The sequence below is a fragment of the Mytilus galloprovincialis genome, chromosome 11, assembly GCF_965363235.1.
Source record: "Mytilus galloprovincialis chromosome 11, xbMytGall1.hap1.1, whole genome shotgun sequence".
NCBI classification, from domain to species: domain Eukaryota; kingdom Metazoa; phylum Mollusca; class Bivalvia; order Mytilida; family Mytilidae; genus Mytilus; species Mytilus galloprovincialis.
The window spans coordinates 3,581,160-3,602,044 of NC_134848.1; the positions used below are offsets into that span (position 1 = coordinate 3,581,160).

The 20,885-nt window shown below is 31.6% G+C and overlaps 1 protein-coding gene across 1 annotated transcript in view; it reads right to left on the minus strand.

Moving 5' to 3' along the window:
* Positions 1 to 20,885, minus strand: part of LOC143051541 (uncharacterized) — a 64,661-nt gene that overhangs the window by 16,982 nt on the left and 26,794 nt on the right. The window contains exons 5-8 of the mRNA XM_076224435.1: positions 9,664 to 9,906; positions 8,698 to 9,186; positions 4,792 to 4,898; positions 2,534 to 2,987 (exon numbers count right to left, since the gene is read on the minus strand). Of these exons, the coding sequence (XP_076080550.1) occupies positions 2,534 to 2,987; positions 4,792 to 4,898; positions 8,698 to 9,186; positions 9,664 to 9,906 (1,293 nt within the window). The remainder of the gene's footprint in view (positions 1 to 2,533; positions 2,988 to 4,791; positions 4,899 to 8,697; positions 9,187 to 9,663; positions 9,907 to 20,885) is intronic.

Below are 20,885 nucleotides of genomic sequence, written 5' to 3' on the forward strand. Positions count from 1 at the left end.
ATAAATTAACAACAACAAAAACATGCAAATTCATTGGAAAATACTAAAAAATGTGTCTAAAATAAACTTTTTATTATTAAATCAGATTTTATATTGAACAGATTGAAAATATATGAATGATAGATTGAATAAATACAATATTGCATACAGTTTATGTGAGTTTATAGAAGTATTTCAATAAAAAAAGATAATTTTTTGGTCAGGTAAATTAATCAATGAGTGATATATTTCTCCTAGAAGAAATTTAAAGGTCCCATCAAATAAACTATACAGAGAACAATACCTGTTGTATTTGTTAGATGGGACAATAGAACTGCCAAAAGTTTAAATCGACAGGTAACTTGCAGGTGAATCTATGGAAAACTATCATAGGGTTCGCAATAAAAGTATCTTATAATAAAGAAACGAGCTCAGAACACAAAAAAGTAAAACCATTTGAGGGCAATAATTCCTTGACCTCTATAAAGAGTTTAGGAACAATTTCAGAAATAAATGTGGATAGTGTACACATGTGGTACAGATGATGCCCCCGCTTGCACATCATATAGTTATAAATAGACATAACCGAAGAACAGTAAAAGTGACGCTACCCACACTTGAACTTGATCTGAGTTTTGTGGTAATAAGCATTGTGTGTAAATCTCATAACATTTGGTTTAGGCTAACTTAAGTAGAGAACAGAAACTAAAAATTCAGCAATGTTTCTATTTGTAAACACACATTAAACTCTAGAATGGTTGTGTATAAGTTTTTTAACATTTGGTTGAGACAAACTAAAGTTAGAAAACTGAAACCAAAATTCCAGTAATTTTTATGTTTATAAAGAGACATAACTCAAGAACGGTAAAAGTGTCGCCACCAAATTACGTACTTAATCTGTATTATTTAAGAATTGAATGCTGCTTTTTGTAAATTTATTGGGGTGTAAAAGCGTTGACCGAAGTACATTTTGTATGAAGCGCGGTCAACGCTTTTACAACCCTATAAAGTTACAAAAAGAAGCATTCAATGCTTATAATTACATTTTTTGTTAGCTAGAATCATGAAAACACGATTTTTATCAAGTTTTCATTTAATATACCTGTGCACTTTATTGTGGGATCTCGTGTAATCATGAATGATAAATGTTATTGTCTAATACAATTGTTTCAGGAATAGCACGTGATGTGCAGTTAGCCAAACAGAATTACGTATTATAAAGAAACATACATCTAATGTAATTATGTAGTAATAACCATTGTGTATAAGTTTCATAATATTTGGTTGAGGCAAACTTAAGTTAGAGAACAGAAACTAAAACAATTCGCAGTGTTTCCATTTATAAAGGGACATAACTATAGGAGAACGGTTAAAGTGACGCCACCAAAATTCAAAACTTGATCTGTATTTTGTGGTAATTAGTATTGTGTAAAAGTGTCATAACTTTTAATTGAGGCAAACTCAAGTTAGAGAACGGAAACCAATTTTGGGACGTATGTACATCTGTACGTACGTTCAGACGGACAAGGATACACTTAATGCCCCCACCGCTATGGCGGGGTGCATACAACTGTGACATTTGTAAATCTTGTCTTGCTCATCATGTCCGCTTTTTATGTTTCCATCTTTCTTTTATAGTTGTTTACTAAAAATGATGGAAACATAAGACTGGTAGCATTTGCCATTAATAACTCCTATAAGACTTCGTCTGACAGTTGTATTGTGAAAAGACAGTTGCTTATTAGTAGATTTCAAGCTTTTGTTATTGTTTGGCCTGGTCAGATTTTCTCTATTTAGATTCATGACAAGAAACAAAACATTTCATCTTTTCACTTTTTAAATCTTTAAACTTTTTTTCTTTAACTATATATCCTTTTAATGACTTTGGCCAAGTTTGATTAAGTTTTGCTAAGAGATTTCATAGCCGAAGATGTTTTGTAAAAGTTAACAGATTGACAATGAAGACAACGAACAACAGAATAGTGAGAAAAGAGGTGAAAAATGCTACTAAACAGATATAAACATTAATTAGAGTTACTGTATTTTTTGTTATGACATAGACTTAAAAAGTTTACAGTAAGAAGAAAGACATGTCAACCTAGCTGGACACATTATTCTCGGATCTTTTGATTGCAACTGTTTTTTTAAGTTTCAGGGATTAACATTGTTCGGCCTCAAGTAATGGCAATTGTCAGGTGAGCTTGTCTTAATCTTTCATTCTTTATGTTCTGTGATTGTGGATAAAAATTGTTAATATCATGAAACTTTCCTTTTTGCTCTATCGAAATTTGTCTTCCAAACATCATATTCAGTATCATAATTGGCTGATGTTTAAGTCTGTGTTTGAGAAAGTTTTATGACTGCAAGTCTTCATGTTTGATAGTCTTTAAAAAAGAACAATTTTGACTAATTGTATAATAAAAAATTGTGATAAGATTAGTGTAGGACACTGTTAACAGTCCCCAGTGTTCTTAATGGCTGGTAAACAATACTTCAGTATGTTGATTTTTTACCAGCAATATAATCATTACTTAATAAAAATATATATACACACCAGTAATGAAAGATCTCATAACTTCCACCATAAGAAGGGGGCTTATGATAACATTATCTCTCAAAAGTGGTGTGTCAAAATAAACAATCTTCCCCAGAGAATGGTGAAATTGTAGGAAATCAGTCAACTGCTCAGGGGACAGGACAGACACCTCGCTGATAGCATTTAATTCTTTAACTTCAGCCAATGACATTATTTGTTTTCCTTCTGCAACTAGTTCAGCGATCTCTAGCTCTAGTGGAACACAAGCATTGGGCATTCTTTCACCCCAGCATGGATGGTCGAATGTAAGTTCTGTTATTGTTTTCTTCAGAACTTCTATTTCTGGGTCGGCTTGATCTTTGGCATTGACAAATATGAGAGGTCTAAGGACGAGATGATGTTTACCCTCATGGTCTTCAAACAAATCCTCAATTCCTCTGTAAAGCTCTTCACGTCTGGTCTCAATAATCTCCTGTTAAACATGTTAAACATAAAAAGTTGATACAAACAAACAAACAAACAAATGTTTAATTTGCCAATCACGGCGCCCAAAATGAGCAGAATAATTACAATATAATTTTCAAACATAATATAAAGTAAATTAGAAATAGGTTAAACAAAGTACATAATATGGTTGATTTTGATTTAATTGATTGATTTAAAATATGAAAGCAAATGAAGTAGGCAATTTGTAATAATAAAAATATATAATATAATATGACCAAGTGTCTGTTACTGTGGTCCCTTTATTGGACAGCACACCTCATAGTATACCAATAATTTATTAAATGTAAAAGAAATAACTAATGTAAATGCATATTTGATCATACATCATTCTATATCTTTATAGAGAAATCTAATTTAATATTGTATTTCTGTTTATATTTATAACCTCTAATAATTGACAAATTATTATCAAAATGTTTTTATCTTGACTTCAATTCCCATTAGCCAAATAAAAAGAGATGTAATACATTGTAAAGATACTGTATCGCACAACTGGTGATTGTATGCATCTTCAATGTTGGAATATTTCAACGCGTACTACGATTTGATTTATCTCAAATTTTCAAATGACATACATCTTCTCTTACAGGTTAATTTTACACCTTTTACCTAGATCTTATACTTTCAAAGATAACAGACTGAAACTGTTATCAGTTGTTAAATCTTACATTCCAAAGGGAATAAAATGAACAGGGTAATTTGAAAGAAAAACTTGCCATTGATATTTTTGTTTGGTAATTCACTTTACCTACCTAGTAAAGAAACACAAGTAAACAAAATAAGTCACATTTGATAAGTTGGCAATAAATCTAAAACAGGTCAAGAGAGTCTTTGCATGAACATATGGATATTGTATAATTTCAATTGTTGAAAAAATTGAACTTATTTTAAAACAAAGCATGAATTGTCCTCATTCATTCCATTTCTCGATTTTTTATTTCACCAACGCATCAACATTTGTATTACGTTTTGGAATTTCAAATATTTTGGCCTCTGACTTCACTGAAGATACATTTATTGTTGAGAAGTGGTTCTGGTGCAGTACTACTAAATGCTAGTTTCTTAAAACTGACTCACATACAACTTTAACATTTAACTGAGCAATTGTTATAGTAAATCGACAATGCCAGAGAGTGACACAGCAAAGAAAATACAAACTTTAACATTTAAACTGAGCAATTGTTTAAAGTCAATAGACCATGACCGAGAGTGACACGACAAAGAAAATACAATCTTTAACATTTAAACTGAGCAATTGTTTAAAGTCAATAGACCATGATCGAGAGTGACACGGCAAAGAATCTCGATGACAATGAGATGTATCAAATTGAATATTAATACAAATGCAAACCAAATATAATTTTCTTATCTACTGTAAATTCTGAAATTATTGCATGCATTTATTATTGCTATTTTGTCATTTTAGACTAAAATGTGATTTTAATTTTGCGATATTAAGAAAAATCCGGTTTGATTCATATAAAAATTTCAAAATGCGAATTTTAATTATTGCAATGATAACCTTGTCGCATTTTTCGCAATAATTTCTGAATTTGCAGTATAAGTGGTCTCATATATTCTACTCTAGTTATCATGGTTATAAAAAATCCCCAAATCAATTAGGATCTTGTTCTTTCAAAAGTGTAGCTTTACACAAAGTTTGGTCAAGTTAAGACATATGGGCATATTATCATTATGTAAGCATTAGAGCTCTTATGAAGCAGTTTGGCAATGACTTACTACTATATATCTAACATTAGATCACTCACCGTTGGTACTTTGTCCTTGTGAGTGGCAACAAACAAGATCTTTGGAATGCCAGCATATACAACCTTACAATAGGTCAGGATGGAATTGACCCAATATTGCAAGAATACTACAAAGAAAATCAAAATCTGTCATAAAAAAAAGTATAAAAAGGTTATACTGCACTCGTTCTATTTGAGCAGTCAAATTGCGTTGACTGTATATTTCTATGTCATATACAGTCACTGACATAATATCACTTTTCCTCATGAATATTTAAATAGAAATTGCCGAGATTATAATTAATTATTCATACGACCTATTCAACCTGTTCTTGCTCAATGTATACAACGACTCAAACTTATTTCTTTTACAATTTTTATAAAAAAAAACACATATTAAACTTGTGAATATGTTTGGTCTGCATACTATAAATCTTTATATTTATGCTTATTGTTGATATTTTAGTTCATTCTTAAGCAAATTAGTTCACCATCGATTGCGAATTTCAACAGGTAAATGTACATTTCATCGTGTTGTATATTTCTCCGCCTGCATGATATGAGGCCTTTTTATCAAAGGGGGAAGTTTCCCAAAATTTAAATCAATGGTGACATTAACACATTAAACAACAATTGAAAATGTTTTTTTTTAGATTGCAGTATAAAGACAATAGAAGTGCATTGAATTGACATATCAACGATATAAGGATTCGGCCAGAAACGGGGAAAAAGGTCGGCAGAGCTTCGCATTTCCCTGTTTCTAAGCCTCATCCTTATATCGTTGATATGTCAAGTCAATGCACTATTCTTGTCTATATATACATTCTGCATTTTTCATATTTGTGATACGACACTTTTAAAAGTTTTCCATTGTCATGTTTGTCTTGTTAACCCCTTATTTTAAAAACAAAACCAGGCTGAATTGCTGTTTAAATAATGAAGTTGATAAAGTATTATTACTTTAATTATCAACCTCATTTATTTAAACAGCTGCATGACAATAGTCTTCCTTTAAGTTGGATTCTCTGTCAAAAAGTGACAACTGTTTCAGTATATATGTTTATTATATATTGTTGTATTTGTTCTTCAGACTATTTCATTAACACATAGTTAAAGGAAGACATATTAAAACAAGAGGCTCTCAAGAGCCTGTGTCACTCACCTTGGTGCATATTAAACAATGAACACAGATAAATTCATGACAAAATTGTGTTTTGGTGATCGTGATGTGTTTGTAGATCTTACTTTACTGAACATTCTTGCTGCAACAATTATCTCTATCTATAATGAACTTGGCCCAGTAATTACAGTGGAAATTAATTTCTAAAAATTTACAAAAATTTATGAAAATTGTTAAAAAATTTCTATAAAGGGCAATAACTCTTTAAGGGGTCAACTGACAATTTTGGTCATGTTGACTTATTTGTACATCTTACTTTAAACTTGCTGTTAAATTTGGTTCGGTAGTTTCAGAGAAGAAGATTTTTTTAAAAGAATACTAAAATTTTAGAAAAATGGTAAAAAATTGACTATAACGGACAATAACTCCTTAATGGGTCACATGACAATTTCGGTCATTTGACTTATTTGTAGATCTTACTTTGCTGAACAATATTGCTGTTTACAGTTTATCTCTATCTATAATAATATTCAAGATAATAACCAAAAACAGCAAAATTTCCTTAAAATTGCTGATTTGGGGGCAGCAACCCAAGCACGGGTTGTCCGATTTTTCTGAAAATTTCAGGGCAGATAGATCTTGACCTAATTGACAATTTGACTTGTCAGATTTGCTCTAAATGCTTTGGTTTCAGAGTTATAAGCCAAAATCTACATTTCACCCCTATGTTCTATTTTTAGCCATGGCAGCCATCTTGGTTGGTTGGCAGGGTGACGCCACACATTTTTTAAACTAGATAACCAATGATGATTGTGGCCAAGTTTGGTTAAATTTGGCCCAGTAGTTTCAGAAAAGAAGATTTTTGTAATAAATTACATACGACAGACTCGGGACCACAGACGCCAAGTGATGAGAAAAGCTCACTGGACCTGTCAGGTCAGGTGAGCTAAAAAAAGGTAATAATGCTTAAGACCAGCATACAATTTAAACGTATACAAACTATTATTTCACACCACCAAAATAATGGCAAGTTGAAATTGGGGTCCTGTGTAAGATTTTATTGAACACCCCTTGGATTTTGTGTTTGTTCTAATCGCTATCTTGCTTTTTTAATTATCATAGTGCATTTCTTTTAAACACAAAAAATCCCACCTCCTCTATCCAAAAAGGTTTGTATAGTATAGTGTTCATTGTACTACTTTTGATACAAATCATGTCAAAATCATAAAGATATCCATCAGCTCTTACTCAAAATGTGGACAAATTAAGGTTAAGAAGGTCTATAATTCAGCGTAACAGCTTCAGATATACTAATTATTGGTCTTTTCAAAATGGACCAAATCCCTACTTTATCAAATTAAATGCTTGCTGAGCTCATTCTGATAAGACTGCAGAGGTCGAACCGTGAACAGTTGGGGCATATTTGGACACAATATTTAAGCTGTCTGAATTTCAAATGTGATCAAATTTTTGAAATAATATAGGTTTCTGACACAAAATAAATGTGGTAAAAAACCTTTAAAATCTATTATAAAATAATTTAAAAAAAATTTGTAATAAATTCCAAAAATTTTATGGCAATTTCCCCCAAAATCAATCCCAGCCTTCCCTTTGTGGTATGGTACCTTGCAGTACAATTTCAGAGAGATCCATACACTTGAACACACATTATAGTCTGGAAACTAGAAACATGCTTATTTTCGGCCCCTTTTTGGCCCTTCATTCCTAAACGTTTTGGGAAATTACCCCCAAACTCAATTCCAGCTTCCCCTTTGTGATAAGGAACCTTGTAGTACAATTTCAGAACGATCCATACACTTACACAAAAGTTATTGTCATGAAACTAGAAAAATACTTGTTTTTTTTGCTTCTTTTTTGGTCCTTAATTCCTAAAGTTTTGAGGCAATTACCCCCAAAATCAATCTCAGCATTCCCTTTGTGATATGGAACCTGGTCAAATTTGGACACAATATTTAAGCTTGATGCTGTCTGAATTTCAATTGTGATCAAATTTTTGAAATAATATAGGTTTCTGACACAAAATAAATGTGGTAAAAGACCTAAAAAATCTATTCTAAAAACTTTTCAAAAAAACCTTGTGGTACAATGCCAGAGAGATCCATACACTAACACACCAGTTATTGTCTGGAAGTTACAAAAATGCTTATTTTTGGCGCCTTTTTAGCCTCTAATTCCTTAACTGTTAGTACCAAAATTTATCCCCACCTTTCTTTTGTTGTATTGATCGTAAAATTTCATAAAGATCCATTTACTTAAACTAAAGTTATTGTGCGAAAACCATTGTGTCTTCGGACGACAACAACACCACCAACGTCGTAACAATATACGACCTCAAAAACTTTTTGCAGTCGTATAAAAATATGATGTTGTCTGTCAATAAATTCAACACTCTGTTCATGCTTATGATAAAATCATCAGCTCCTTTTTTGTGATAAATCACTCATTCAAAATCTAAAGAAATTTTCATATCAGGAAAGTGCTTTATCACAATAAATGATGATTTTGTGTATACAAAACACTTTCCGACGTACAAAAATGTAAACCTGGTATCTTTGATAAATATTATTGTCTTACTTCATATCAATGTTTCAAAATGTGAGACATATTGAGGTTAATATTGTAGTTTGTGACAAGCTCAAAGTGGCAATGTAAACAAGTTACGTAAACATTGAGATTGGCTTAAATATTTAAAAAAGACAAATTTAATTGTTTTTTGAATTATCACCTTGCTGTTATAGAAATGTATCCTGTTTGCATTATCTGAGTGTAAACGACATGCATATTACCTGCTGGAGTTGGTGTCATGTGCTGCCCTGGAAAACACATCACATCAGGGACCTGTTCATGCAAATCTTTGCTCCCATCAAATACTACAAGAAACAATGCCCGGAACGTCATAAAGGTCTGATGTGTTGTTAGATAAACATATTGTCCACCAAAATCCCAGAAGATAAGACGTCCAACTTTCATCTTATACTTTCCACTTTTGAGGAACTTTTCCATTTTCTTTCTTATTTCTTCTTTTGTCATTCTTGTTCTCATTTTCTTTTCCATCTGTTTTACCGTGTGAGGCACATTGGAGGATGTCGTAGATGGTAGAGATTGTGCTGCTGCAGACTGTTCTGAGGGCAAAGAGGAAAGTGTAGCTTTGGCATAACCAGTTGGGCTTGTATCTGAAGCTTTGATGAACTTTTTGGTTAGTTCACTCTCCTCCTCTTCTTCCAGAGAGGTCATTAAAACCTTACTGTACACAACATCCAGGGCATTAAAAGAGTCTGAAATTATATTTAATACATCAGGCAAATCAAATCAAAATCAACTGCAGGCTGTCAAAACGAAGTGAAGAATGTAAGAAAAATCAGTAATTAAGAATAGAATGATATCTTATCAGGTGTAACATTCACATAGTGCTATTAACAAATTTTAAAGAGTCATATTTTAACTGATTGATTGATGACATTATTGAATATGGAAAATAATGTTAATTCATTGAATAATTTTAACATTTAAATTCAATTTCAAAATATAAAACCTTAACATCTTTCTAATAAGATTAGTAAAATGTTAAGATTTTCATACACAAATCAGATTTGATATTAAATTAATATGGTGCGTGAATAGAAGGCACAAAAAAGATGGCTACAATGTGAAACTAATTTAAATCAGTGCTATAACATCTCTGCTGATAGCGCAGTCCATGCAATAGAGTTTTTTAAATGTGGTCAGATGTTTGTACTTGTGCTCTTTCTCACCTGGATCAACAAGAATCCACTCTTTTGTAAGAATATCTAGGCCACAGCGACCTTCTACCAGAGAAATCCCATCTGTCGGGTGTCGACCATCAGGTATAATTTCTCCAGCTAACAGCTTAACAAGAGTCGACTTCCCAACAGAAAATTGGCCAGTTACCATGCATCTCATATCAAAAGATTCATAGCTGCCCTTCCCTAATAAACGATTTAACATGGCAGACTGTTGCCCTTTTCCGATTGAATCTAAAAAAAAAATTATTTTGAAATTTTTGATTTGTTCATGTTGTGAAAAAAAATGTATCCATACACACACTCATAGATAATTTCTCCTCATTTGTTGGTTACTATGTTGATATGTAATTTTTTCGATATGTTAATGTGTTAAATATGTCAGAATGTCTTTATGTCTTATGAGTTGATGTATTAGCCTGTTTATGTATTGATCTGTCAGTGTAATGATGTAGAAGTCTGTAAATGTGTTAAATTGTTAGTGTTTCAATATGTCAATGTGTTGATATATGAATATTTTAATGTGTTGAAATGTCAGTGTGTCAATATGTCTGTGTGTCCATGTATTAGTCTGATAATGTGTTAAAATGACAGTCTGTCGATATCTTTGTGTTGATGAATTTATCTGTTAAAGTGTTAATCTATAAGTGTGTTGATATGTCTACATGTTGATGTACGAGTCTGTTAATTTGATAATCTGTTAGTGTGTCAATATGTCAATGTGTCGATGTATGAGTCTGAAATTTTAGTTAATATGTCACTGTGTCAATATGTTTATATGTCGATGTATGTGTGTTAATGCGTTGAATCTGTTAATGTGTTTATCTGTCAGTGTGTTGATTTTTGAGTTTCTCAAGGTATCAATATGTCATTGTGTTGATGTATGAGTGTTAATGTGTTGATTTGTCAGTCTGCCGATGAATCAATGTGTAGATGTTTAAGTATGTTAATGTGTTGATATGTCATGTGTAGATTTATGAGTCTGTTAAAGTGTTCATCTGTCAGTGTGTCAATATGCCAATGTGTCGCTGTGTGAGTCTGTAAATGTGTCGATATTTGGATGTTAGAGGCTGTTAATGTGTTGATTTTTCAGAGTGTCAATATGTTAATGTGTTATTGTATGAGTTGGTTAATATGAATGTGGTTCTATCTGTCAAGAGTGTCTATATGGCTATGTGTTGATGTATGATCCTCTTCATGTGTTGATCTATCAGTGAGATGATGTAGAGAGGTTGATGTGTCAGTTTGTTGGTATGTCCATGTGGTAATATGTGAGTCCGTAAAAGTGTAAATATGTCATTGGTCAATAGAGCAATTTGTCGACGTATACATGAGTCTGTTTAAGTGTTGATCTGTCAATGTGTCAATATGTCAATATGTAGATCTCTTAAGGTGTTGATCTGTAAAAAGCTTTAGAATGTCAATGCATTAATATGTCAATTTGTTAATTTGTCAACTGGTCAATGTGTCCATATGTCTATGTGTCAATGTTTGAATTTTATACTCTTTTGATACCTCAATTTTGAGATGATCTGTCGATGTTTAATATGTCAATTATTTAATAGGTCAACTGGTCAATGTGTCTATCCGTCCATGTGTCAATGTATTAAAATATGCCAATTTAGATGTTTTTGACAGTCAGATATGGTTTTTACTCAGATTACACATTACTTGTTGGCAATTTTCGGCATGAAGCTGGCGGTGAACAAAATAAACATCGCTGTCACGAATGATAAAGATTAAAATGAATTTGGAGATCGTTTGGGAATTTCATGAATTTGGCTAGAATCACTAGTAGCCAGATTTAAGTCTGAAACGGTCATTTTGGTCTGATCAAGTCTTAATCGACTTAATTTACCGCTAGAGAAAAACGTTAAGACCTGTTTAGACACTCAGACTCTGTTAAGATATATTGTGTTCAGTCAGATCAGTCGTGTCAAGATAAATAAGACAGATTCGTCTAGCATCCAAATAAGACTTGATTAGATCACGTTCAGATTAAATAAGACCAAAGGTGAACAACTTGTCTAGTTGCAGTAAGATCGTGTTCAGTTGTGTTAAGATTTTAAATATTTTGAATAAAACGGGCGACACTTTATCTGTTTTTATCAGGGGTTACTCCCCCTTTATGAATATAATCTCTATATCTTGGATGATATTCTTTTGTGATCTTTTAATATGACTGTATATCTATTTAATTAAATAAAGTATGCAAACTTTAAAAACAATTCATTTATTTCCGATAGAATCTTTAACATTTCATTGGTTATATGAGAAAAGATTAATTGTTGTAACCGGAAAATTTGTCATAAAAACTTTACAGTCTCACATAAAGTAGTCCTGTATGTATGCATTCCGCCTCTAAAGATATAATGATCAGTATTAAATATATCTCAAAGATGTTCTTTTAAAAACATTTTTTGTTTCTAATGTAGAGTAATAGTTCTTATCTATATTTGGTCAAGAAACGTATATTTTAAGTATATGATTTACTTTTTATTTTAAAATTGTACACAGATGACACTCAGATGCTTGGTGAAAGTTATTTACATTTTAATAAACGGATTATTTAAGCAGTCAACCGAAACGGATGAGCATAAACTACCTAAATAATTACGCATTCGTGTCACTGGACGTATAATGAATGAAGTTCCACGTTTTATCTTTAATATAAGATGTATAAGGTTAAACCGGGTTAAATTATTACATTTACAAATAAAACATTATTTTATATATTTTTTAATAAATGCAACAATTATATTAGCTTTTTTTTTAAATTTAATTGACAGTTTATATTGACCATTATATACATATAAAGACCGATGTCGATAACTCATTTGAATTTTTTTTTCGCCATTTTTTTTTAGCACGAATTAAATACAAGAGTAAATCATATCATAGAAAAATACCAAACAACGTTAGTTAAGACACGATTGATAAAATCTAATGTACGGTTTATATTTCTGTTTCGTATCAGATATTTTGAAGCACCAGTGTTACTACTCCATTTGTACTCATTTTGAAAAACAGTGAGACGCTTACTTGCTATTTCGAAATTGACCAAAAAGCTATAAAATAACGTAGCGAAATGACCGTATTTATAGATTAGACTTTTGTTTTTCATTTTTAATTGTTTTACACTTGTCGTTTTAGGGACCGCTATAGCTTGCTGTTCGATGAGGGTCAAAGCTCCGTGTTGAGGTCGTACTTTTGACCTCTTATTAAATTATACCATGTGACTTGAATGATGGAGAGTTGTTTCATTGACACACATACCACATCTTCTTATTTATATTAACTGGGAGCAGTTTACAACATTATCATTTAGATAAAAAAAAAATATATAAAAATTCAATAAATCAAATGGATTTGTACCATATTGTTACATTCAAAAGTCTTTAATTTTGATTGATAGTATACATTATACGTATTGCATTGCTTCAAAAATAATGTCCAGTGTCAAATATTACACATCGATGGCCACTTAGATTAGTTACTTTATAGAAATTCATTTCCTTGGATGAAAGTACACGCTAGTATTTTGTCCTTTAAAGTTAGTCTGTCTGTTTAATATTTCAGTTTAAGGAGAATTCTTCGTCATTTGCAAATAGACAAAAAAAAAAAGTTAAAAAAAATTTGCTTACGATTGCATTCAGGCAGAGAGAAATATGTTTTATTTTATTTCAGATGATTTAGAACAGATATAAAAATATTCTTAATCTTTTACAATCTACAAATATAATTTGATAATGTTTTTTATACACACGGTATATAAAATGCTTGTAGTATTCCGTTTCTGGTTGTACGCTCATATTTAAATACCTTTCTGTTTAATAAGAAAGTGAAAAAACAGTTATTGGAATTCACCTGAAAAAGAGTAAACGAATAGCGGCTATCTAAATTATTTTTCAAATATCGAATAAACACATAAATCGGCCACGCTTGCAATTTGTTTTTTACTGACAGGTGTCTGCTGGTATTCGATTGGACATCAGTATCAATGTAGGCGTAACAACCTATCATATTTATCCAATCAGCTGTCTTGTATAAGGTAAAATTTATTTGATGACATACGGTCCACATAATTTAGTTTTTTTTAAGTTGATTGCAATAAAAATTATTCATACACTCTAAAACAAACAATATCCTGCCCAAAAATGACTTACAAGACACTATATTATACTTTTAAAAATAACTATATTAAATTACAAATTAAGACAGCGTAAAAATAAAATAATAACATTAATACAATTACAGTACTATTTAACGGTAGAGCTCAGATTTAACGGGGACTATTATGCTATTAGAATGATAGTCCCAGCAAGTTAACAAATTGATCATCAAAAGGACGGTTGTGTTTATTTACTTGTGCACTCTATTGTGGGACCTCGTGTCATCATGAATGATACATTTTATTGTGTATTTAAATTGATTAAGGAATAACGCAAGATTGCAGAGAAGCCAATTAGAATAACGCATTATAATGAAACATATATCTAATGTTATTATAACATTGTACATGTCCTCCTAATGATACATCTAATAGTTGCCACTGGACATTGAAACAGCTAACTTATATTCATCCGTCATATTCTTAGTTTTGTTATAATGTGAAAATCCAACAACATGATGATATAATAATTATTGCAGATTTCACTAGGGAAATACGTGGGAAATAATTGTAAACAAAACTTTACCACACAATAACATCCCTACGGCACAAATTAAAGTTTAGCCTTTTCACATTGATATACGTTATTTTCATAAATCTATTCTAAATAATTTTAAACAATTTTAAATCAAACGGTATTTTTTCTTATTTGCCATAAAAAAAAACCAATTATTTGCATTACATAACAGATCGATTGTTTTTCAATGGTCGGTGCCTGTCAGCATTTATAAAACCGTGTTTGCCAGAAAGAAAGCTACATAGAACAGGAAAACAACAATGTATTAGAAATACTTCAAGGTCCTACGTGTATTTCTATTTTCTGTTGTAATGTGGTGTAATGCAAAAAAAAGTTAATTCCTGAATACTGATTTTTACCCATCAAGCATTTGGGGTTAATAACAAATCTATGGTAGTCTCTTCTTCTTTACTCGCAAAGTATTCGACTAAATCATGTTTTATTAATGAAAATTGCTCATTGCTGGCGAATGTTAAACATTGATCTCTAAGTTTTCAATTGTTTAGTTGTTAGGTTACTGTCTGATCTCGCAAACCTGATATTTTATGGTCATTATTGTTTGCATCCAATTGCACCAATGCATTAAAAAGATATAAAAGCGACACCGTACGTTATTTTACATAAACTATTAGTATTTTCTTTCTTTAACGAAATACGAAACCACTTCTCGCAATTCGCTTTGGGGTTATTGCGCTTGTCTTTTGACAAAAAATAGCCTTGTTTCAAAAACAAAACGTATAAGAGTAATATTTAAACTGAACCAGAGTGAAGAGATAGGAAGTTGGAATTTCGAATTTTAAGTGAATGTTCTAAATCTTAGTGTATTTCTGATATATGATTGTACAGACTCAAACATATCTTTGTTTTTCTGAAATAGATAGATAGATAGATACTTTATTCTCTAAAAACTAAATACAAGTTTTCAAAGAAACATACAATATAATTACAGATACAATAGTTGAAAGGAAAGATCACCGTCACCAGCCAATGAAAGCAAAATGGATATAGTAGATCTTTCTAATTTTGAAAACAATATTTCTCTTGCTTCGTTGATAAAAGGGCACTTAAGAAATAGTGAATACTATCCTCAACAGGATGACCACAGCTGCTTGCGGGATTGGGTTTAATATTGATAAGGTTTATATCTGCATTTGAATAAATGTACCATATTTCTCAACTGCACTGGTATTAAACTAGTAACCGTAACTGGAATTACGACTATCCCAATATGGCGACGGCAGATATATGTAAAATTTTTACAGCCATTTTTTCTCAAATGTAGCATGTTTTTGTCAAAAGTTACTCAGCTGCAAGGTTTTTCTATACCATTACATCATATTTGAATCGTAACGGTGCACTGGAATTGTCTAAGCGCTTTGAACATTGCCGTTGACAAATTTTGCCAACATCTGTTACAGAAGAAGGTTGTCAAAGTTGAGAAAAACGCTTGGTACTTTTATATACTTTGTGGAAAGATAGAAAAACACTATAATTTTCGTCAGAACTCAAAGACTCGTCACCATAGAACAATACATAAATTGTAACATTGACAACAAAACATTGATTTCATTTATCATTGTAAGCCTTTGTGAATAAAAATTGTTATAATATAATAGATGAATAATGATTGTTTGATATGTCCCATTGTCTACTGAATATTTTTAAGATCAATAATTTAAAATTTGTATACCAAACTTTTAAAATTTTACTCGGCGTTTATAAATAGCATTGAAAGTACAACATCTTATAAACGATAATCATTGATAAATGTAAATGAGCCACTCTTTCTCATGTTGAGATGGAATATGTTCGTTATTTAATTTAACGAGTTTAACAATCAAAACCCCTGAAATATCGTCTCATGACAAGAACGAAAAATGGCGAAACAGAACTTCCAACAGCGGACAAGGATTTCTTATTATACAATATTCTTTCAATGGATGTTTTAAATGCAATGTAGAACGTATCAATTAAGACATTTCGTATCCATTTTGAAATATGAAGTTACATGCATGAAGAAGTTTGTCTGACGTATAAAAATTGAAATAAAGCATGACGGGAGTTAAGAGAAAAAAGGCAGTATGGCCATCTTGCGAAATAGAAAAGTCATGATGACTTAATGAAAAACAAGTCAGGATAAATTAATAACTAAGAAATGCAGGACAGAATAGAGTGTAAAATTTAAAAAATAAAGCAGGACTACATTCACATTGAGATATCATTGAAGAGGGGCGTACATCCTCTACGCCCCCTCTGAATCTGCCACTGGATATCTAGTTTCGCTGAAAAAGAATGAATTTGCGCAACAACTTAATTACGCCAATTCTTATTTTACATGCTTTATTGTAAAAACTGCAGCATTCATTTGCGCCAATAAAACAACCATTTAATTGCGCAAATATTATAGACTTGTTTTCAGATGTTTGTTCTTAGTGCATTGATGAGGTCCTTTCCGGTATTGACAGGTACAAGCAAAGGGTCTCCTTAGTGCACTTAGAACAAAATAGTGCACTTAGGACCTGATGGGGTGATAGAACTGACACAAAAACATGACATAAAATGGAGACTTTCTTAAAGTACTTAATTTCAAATTTTATAATCATATCTTTAGTAATTATATTTAGTTATTTAACAGTTGAAGTCAGTATTCTAATGTAACATGTACGTGCAAATAAGTAAATCGTTTCGAGGTAAATATGACACAACTAATAAAATGGAAAATGGAAATGGGGAATGTGTAAAGTTCCATTTATTGGCGCAATTCATATTATAAAAAAGAAAGAAGAGATGGGCGCGATTCAAACCTTTACAATTTGACAAATTACAACTGATCGTTTTGACAAACCAGTAAATTCTTCGTCCGGGGATATGCAGCTGACATTAATCTTCCTTCAGTAACTTTACAATACCCAGCCGTGTCATTTCCGTATATTGTACATGTAGATAGCACGTGTGATACATGTATATACACCAGAAATACCCATTCAAGTGATTTTTATTTTTAGAAGAACTCCATATCGGGTAACATTAAATATACATACACATAAAATTACAATTGAAAAAAAAATGTTAATAATAAGTTCAAATGTTGTTTTTATTAAATGCATCTACAACATGTAAGTACGTATTTGTAAACTTATGTTGTTACTTTATTTCATATAAATTTTATTTTTCTCGTTGTGTTGCTTGTCCATTAATTGACGTTTACGCTATATTTTTTGTTCGGTATTAGTGAAAACCTTCTCATCTATCAATTTCACAAGAAATATAAAATAGTCGTAAGTCATGAACACTGAAGTTTAACTTGTTATCAATTTTTCGTATACGCTAAAAGATAGAATTAAATGAAACACTTTAAAGCTGTTTAAATCATGCAGTGAATTTTCAAAAATATAGTTTTGAAAAACCGGTTATTTTTGTTTAATACTTTTTCTGTCCCTTTTCTTGAAAATTAGGACGCGTGTCACTGGTAAATATAGAACTAGTCAACTATGAATAATCACAAACAACAAATTTTTGAATCTTTTATCATTTGTTCTGTTAAATCAAAGACATGACTAGAACATGTATTCTATTATCCGGGATAAATTATTCACAATAATAAAGACATAAGGGATGATTTAGAAATGGCATGTTGTGTATACACCTATCTATTGGTGAACACTTATATGTTGCCCACTAGCCGTCCTTGGTGGGGCGTATGACATTTGCGCCGATTTTGAAAATTTTCATTCTTTCATTTGCGCCGATTTCATTTTTTCATTTGCGCCGATTTTATATTTTTTCCTAATTGAATTTACAGGTAAGTTACAGGTAAAATCATACTTTTACATTGACTGATCACAGAGTATAAAGACAAATCAAGTGACTATCCCAATGTTTCGGGTAACCGTTCCTTTTCCTAAATGAAATCGATGACTGCTTCACATTTCACATTGTCTGACACTCCTTCTGATGACAAATGTCATACATTATTAGACAACGTACAAGTACACATTCCATAACGGTCACCCAATTCGTGATGGGGTCCATAAAATTAACGAAGGGATGATTTCAACTTCACCATTTGGAACTCTTGGTTTAATAGCTTCCTTGTGAGGAAATGCGATCTCTAGAAATGCCCCAACCAGTAAGTATGCCAGACAAAGAAAAGATGGCCTTCGTTATCGACAATTACGCCAAATATAGAAGAGACGAAATCATAAGAAAGGAATATATTAGATGTGTTGCCTATACATACTCGGTAAGAGCAGATTTATGATTTGAATGAATTTTTTTTATGGATTTGAATGCTGTACATATATTTTTAATTCGTCATTTTAGCATAAACAAAGTGCTTTTATCTTAGGTTTTTACTTCTCGATTTTAAGCAGGAGACAACAGTTATATACATGTTATGATTGAAAATTCATAACATATGTACAACTGGCTAACAGAAGAGGTCTTTAATGATAAATGTAAATAACATTACTGGGATGGAGAGTTGTCTCATCTTCTTATATCATTTCACCTGTAATTTACCTGTTATTTACCTGTAAAAAAATTGGCGCAAATGAAAAAAAAAATTGGCGCAAATGAAAGAAAAAATCGGCGCAAATGAAATGCAGATCGGCGCAAATGCAAAACGCCGCCTTGGTGTGGTCACGTTTCTCCAACATTTGGTAATTAGACTAAAACAGCACTAGGGATTATGGGGTCCTCTTAAGGACTGGATCTTGATATCTACCTGTAATTCACCTGTTCTTGACCAAAATATTGTTAAAAAGGTATATATTTTTTAAAGAAATAAATATTTTTTAATAGTCTCCCAAAATTGTAAAAGTCCATATAGTCTAACACAGTGATGTAATTTTTTTATTTTATATGTGCATGGTATGATAGACAATGAGACAACTCTCTACAAGAGACCAAATGAAATAGAAGTTAACAATTATACATAAAAAAGAAGATGTGGTATGATTGCCAATGAGACAAGGCCTAAATTAAAATATTGTTTGTTTGTCCTTTTCCGACCCTATGTTTTGAAACAGGGTAGGGAGGTAGGTAAAATATTTTATTTTTTTCCCCCAAAAAATAACTTGGCTCGGTATATTATTTGTCATGGGTAGGCAGGTTGGTAAAATATTTTATTTTATAGATACAAAATCTGCATAATGTCATTTTTTTGTCTGTTTGTTTTTGCAAATAAATTTTCCGCTGGGACTATTAGTTTTGAAAAAAAAATATATAAGAGATAACTTTGTACTGGTAAGATAATGTCCGGGCAGACATAAATTACTAGTAGAAAAAGTCCCTAGAGTGTTACAAATTTCGTGTGTGCCTTTTTTTCCAATAAAAATGCTATAAGACTTAAAACTCAATTGTCACGTATTTTGCATCACATTTATAAATGATCTGTATGGAAAACTTGGCGATTTTACTGCCAGATATTCTCCACTTTACAGGGTTTTGTCACTTTTGGTTCATGTCAGATATAAATAATTTAGCGGCATCGTTAACATAATCATTCTGATATGCGGATCACAAAAGGCCATCCCTACATAGAATACAACGTCCGTTTACAAATTAGTTTGTACACACGTAAATACTTTTGTATCAAACGAACTTTTTTGTAAATGAACCCTGCTCTTTAAGTTTAAAAGGTACAGAGTAACGTACTTCATATCATGATTTCAGAAAGCGTTCAACATCGATTTCAAACAAATGCTTTGAAACTTCAAATGCAAGTGTTCATGTCAAACGCTCAGGTGATACCAAACGGACTGGACCTTATACGTAAAGATAAAACCCGAGGATTCCGGTAAAAAAGTTTTGAGCGGGAAATACAAATATAAGATTTTTGGTAGGAACGAAAAAATAAAATAAAATAAAATCTTGCTGGTAAATACAAATAAAAGATTTTCAGGTGGAACGAATTGATAGGGTCGGTCGGTAAAGGGCAAACAAACAATATTTTAATTTAAGCCCAACTATTCGCAAGAGACCAAATGACACAGACATTAACAAATATAGATCACCGTACGGCCTTTAACAATGAGCAAAGTCATACCGCATAGTCAGCTTTAAAAGGACCCGAGAAAACAAATGTTTAACAATTCAAACGAGAAATATAACGGCCTATTTTATGTACAGTATAATGAACGAAAAACGAATATATTACACAGCAACGACAACCACCGAATTACAGGCTCCAACACTCCCCCTTATCTTGAGACATTGGTGCAACAGAACAATAAAAGAACTGTACAAAAACATACATAAACAAGCAACAAATAATCTAAGACTAAATTATCAATCACTACACATCCAGTATCAATGATATTGATGTCACAAGCCTTGTGAGGGGAACAAGTAAGAATGATATTGATGTCACATGCCTTATGAGTGAAACAAATAAGAATGATATTGATGTCACATGCCTTGTGAGAGGAACAAGTCAGAATGATATTGACGTCCCATGACATGTGTGAGGAACAAGTAAGAATGATATTGATGTCACATGCCTTGTGAGGGGAACAAGTAAGA